The 3,670-nt window shown below is 40.8% G+C and overlaps 1 protein-coding gene across 1 annotated transcript; it reads left to right on the forward strand.

The window, feature by feature from the left end:
* The first annotated feature begins 548 nt into the window (after window positions 1–548).
* LOC105555735 lies at window positions 549–2,274 on the forward strand. Its single transcript, XM_012002776.1, has 2 exons — window positions 549–1,383; window positions 1,598–2,274. Exons 1-2 carry the CDS (start codon window positions 549–551, stop codon window positions 2,272–2,274), a joined length of 1,512 nt encoding a protein of 503 aa, XP_011858166.1.
* The last annotated feature ends 1,396 nt before the right edge of the window (window positions 2,275–3,670 follow it).

Consider the following 3,670-nt stretch of genomic DNA (forward strand, 5'->3'; position numbering starts at 1 on the left):
CAGAATTGTGACGGCATTTAAGCGACGGTAATCGCCGCACAACCGCCAATCACCGTTACCTTTGCGGACAAGGTGAATCGGACTAGCCCAAGGGCTGCTGGAGGGCCTACAAATGCCTAACTCAGACAGCCTCTTAAGGGGTAACACCACTGTATAATTTTCAGAAAATTGATTTTATTTTTATTGACTTAAAAGATTATTTTAACCTTCTAGAATAAGGGGAAAAAGTTTTATGCCTATACAAAAATTTTTTTAAAATTCCGACCTCTTTCCCAAGCGCGTCAAACTGCTCCGAAACGACTTCCTGCGGCACATAGATACTTGTTGGAAGAGTACAGCCTAATTAAACTTACTTGTTTATTTTTAACATCTCTAATACACTAACAGGTCGTTAGAAGGAGTTGGTGTTTAGTTACAAGCAAAGTACGTTAGTAGAGTGTCAGTACATCTACAGAAAGGATATCATTTCCTCGCTTGAAATCACGTTTTTGTGTGTAGTGCTGATTTTTGACAATTTATTTATAATCTTAGAGTTTTTATAAGTTATAATGAGTGACAAAAAAGTGTTTATGGGCAAGAAAGGTACGAAAATATTGTATCCAACGCGGCGTCGGAGCAATGTGTCAGCGAGACGACCGTTGAATAGATTTGAGGCTGAGAGCGATTCGATAGGAGTCAGTACTTCTGCCAAGAAATTAAAAGTTAGCGATGAAGATTTTGATATAAAATATGAATTCGGCTATAGAATTATTAACTTCTTTGCTGTTTTCTCTGCCATTTCGCAACACGTGAAGTGTAAAACGTGCGACTCAGACATAACATTTCATGAAACGAGTCCTCGAGGTTTAGGCTTCAAAATAGTCATCTCTTGCCCGAATTGGTCAAGAGTTGACATATCAAGTGGTAAATTCATACGAAATGGATATGAAATTAACCGTCGAATCGTGCTAGCAATGCGACTATTAGGAGTGGGACTACATGGAATAATTAAGTTTTGTGCATTCATGGAATTGCCACGACCGATATTTCAATCTTTTTACGACAGATTAGTGGATATGATTTCGATCGCAACGGCAACCGTACGAGACGCTAGTATGAAAAAAGCGGAAGAAGAGAAAAAGAAAAGTGAAGAAAATGGACTATTTACAGGGATAACTGTTTCCGGTGATGGTTCGTGGAGGAAACGTGGATTTTCGTCGCTTTTCGGAATCACGTCATTGATTGGATGGTTCACAAGCAAAATCGTTGACGTTGAAGTGAAGTCGAAGTACTGTAAGTCTTGCGAGCACTGGGAGAGTAAATCTGGAACAGCTGAGTATGAAGAATGGCTCAAAACACACACCGATCAATGTCAATCGAACCATGAAGGCTCATCTGATGGAGGTAGATGCTGTCGTCGAGATGTTTAAACGCTCCGAAAAATTGCACGGCATCAAATATGCAAACTACAAATCGGTGATGGTGACAGCAAAACTTTCAAGGGCATAATGGAGAAAAATCCGTACGAAAATTTTGAAGTGCAAAAGAAAGAGTGTATTGATCATATACAAAAGAGAATGGGCACTCGATTGAGAAATCTAAAAAAAAAATGTGAAAGGCCTCGGAGGAAAAGGTAAATTAACTGCCAAATTAATTGACCAATTGACAATTTATTATGGCTTGGCAATACGGCGGAATCCGAACTCCTTGGAACATATGAAAAATGAAATCTGGGCGACCTTATTTCATAAAATGTCAACCGACGAAAATCCGCAGCACGAGAAGTGCTCAAAGTCTTGGTGTGACTGGAAGAAGGCGCAAGCAGCGGATTCGTTAAACACCTTCCATCATAAGTCGCCGTTATCGAAGGAAGTTTGTCAAGCGATCAAACCGATTTATGAGGAACTAAGCCGTGACGAGTTGCTAAATCGTTGCTTGGGAGGCTACACGCAAAACAGCAACAAAAGTTTCAATGCTACTGTTTGGAACTTGGCTCCTAAGTCCTACTCAAGTGGCAAAAAAGTTTTAAATATAGCGACTGATATTGCTGTGTGCAATTTTAACGACGGTCTGACTAATATTCTGCGAATTATGAAAGTTTTAGAGATGGACATTGGCCCTCAAGCATACAATTTTTGTCTTGAAGCCGATGCTATGCGCATCAAGCACGCCGAGCTGTCTTTGACAGATGCAGCAAAAGAGGCACGTACCAGCATAAAATCAACGAGGAAAGAAAATGAGGAAGAATATTTGAGCAGGGAAGGGCAGCTTTATGGTCCTGGGATAGCAGATTAATGGTAAAAAATTTTAAACAGTCAAATTTTTCATTTTTTCTCGTCCATAACACATCTCAAAACTTTAAAGGTGTTTTTCTCGAAACATGATTTTTTAAAATGGCACGCAGCATAATTCCAACAATTTTCATTCTATTCACTCTAACTTTTGACCATATCTTTAAAATAACATTCCGAAGAGAAGTACGTACGGGATTTTCGATAAGTTGATTTTAACATTATTTATGGACAAATGATTGCCTCTTTTTTTGTCAAAAATGGAATTTTTTCTTCAAATGCTCGCCAATTACATAAAAATTAATGATTTCAAAATCCCCTACGTATTTCTCTAGCTATACTCATATAGATTAAGAGAAAAAAATTTTTTTTTCCAGATTCAAATTTGCGTCAGTTACACTGCGTGCCACAGAGCGCCTCAAATTCAACATGCCTCGCGAGAATGGCTCCAGCGTCGCCGTTTTGGACTATTTTTTAATAAATTTTTTTTAACACTTAAAGACATGGTTAATAACATTCTTGAATATTATTATCCTCTTACTTTATCTTCCATCAAAAAAAAATCGCAAAAAGCGCTTTATTTTAGACTTTTACACATGGTGTTACCCCTTAATTTCAGCCTTAACTGCCTTTAACCTATCGGGGGGTAGCCGGTGTGGCCTCTCCGCGACGGGAGGACCAGTAGTCGAGATATGATGCTCGACAGCACATGCGGCAGGCGAAAGCGTTTGACCGCAACCGGTAACCTCTGGGAATCCCGAAAGGATGTCCGCAAATTTATTATTATTATTAATTACCGAAATGTTAATTTCCGGTACTGTCAGTATCTGTCCGGACGATGACAGAGAGGTAATACTGTCGACCAGACGACGTTTGTGCAGGTTGACAATTAACTTGTAATGTGTCAACACGTCTGCACCAAGGATCGCAAAAGGCACGTTCGCTACGCGAAAATTCCACGTGATAGGACGCCACAAGCCAAGGTCTAGAGTGAGACGACGCTCGCCGAACGTATCAATTAATATATTGTTCGCTGTAAAAAGTTTAAACTCTGAGGGCGTGTTCCTATCGAGTAAGGACGCTGGGAGTATAGAAATCTCCGCGCCCGTATCCACCAAAAACCGTTGACCGGTGATCCGGTCAAAAACGTGTAGACGGCTTTGATTGTGCCCGACATCCCCGACCTCTCTTCGCGGGGAGAGCGAACTAGTTTTCCGCCGCGTCGTCTTTCCACGAGCAAGGCTTGCGGCAGGACGTGGCTTTTTTCCCGTATTTACGGTGAATGTAACAGTAGCCTGTTTTACTATCAGACTTCGCTGTTTCATCACCATGCTTATTGCTACGCTTGCGGGAGGTAGATCGGTCTCGGCGCAATTTTGCGACCGAGGTGCTCAAAGACT

This window comes from Vollenhovia emeryi, unplaced genomic scaffold (genome assembly GCF_000949405.1).
Source record: "Vollenhovia emeryi isolate VEMERY1.0 unplaced genomic scaffold, V.emery_V1.0 DF940805.1, whole genome shotgun sequence".
NCBI lineage: Eukaryota > Metazoa > Arthropoda > Insecta > Hymenoptera > Formicidae > Vollenhovia > Vollenhovia emeryi.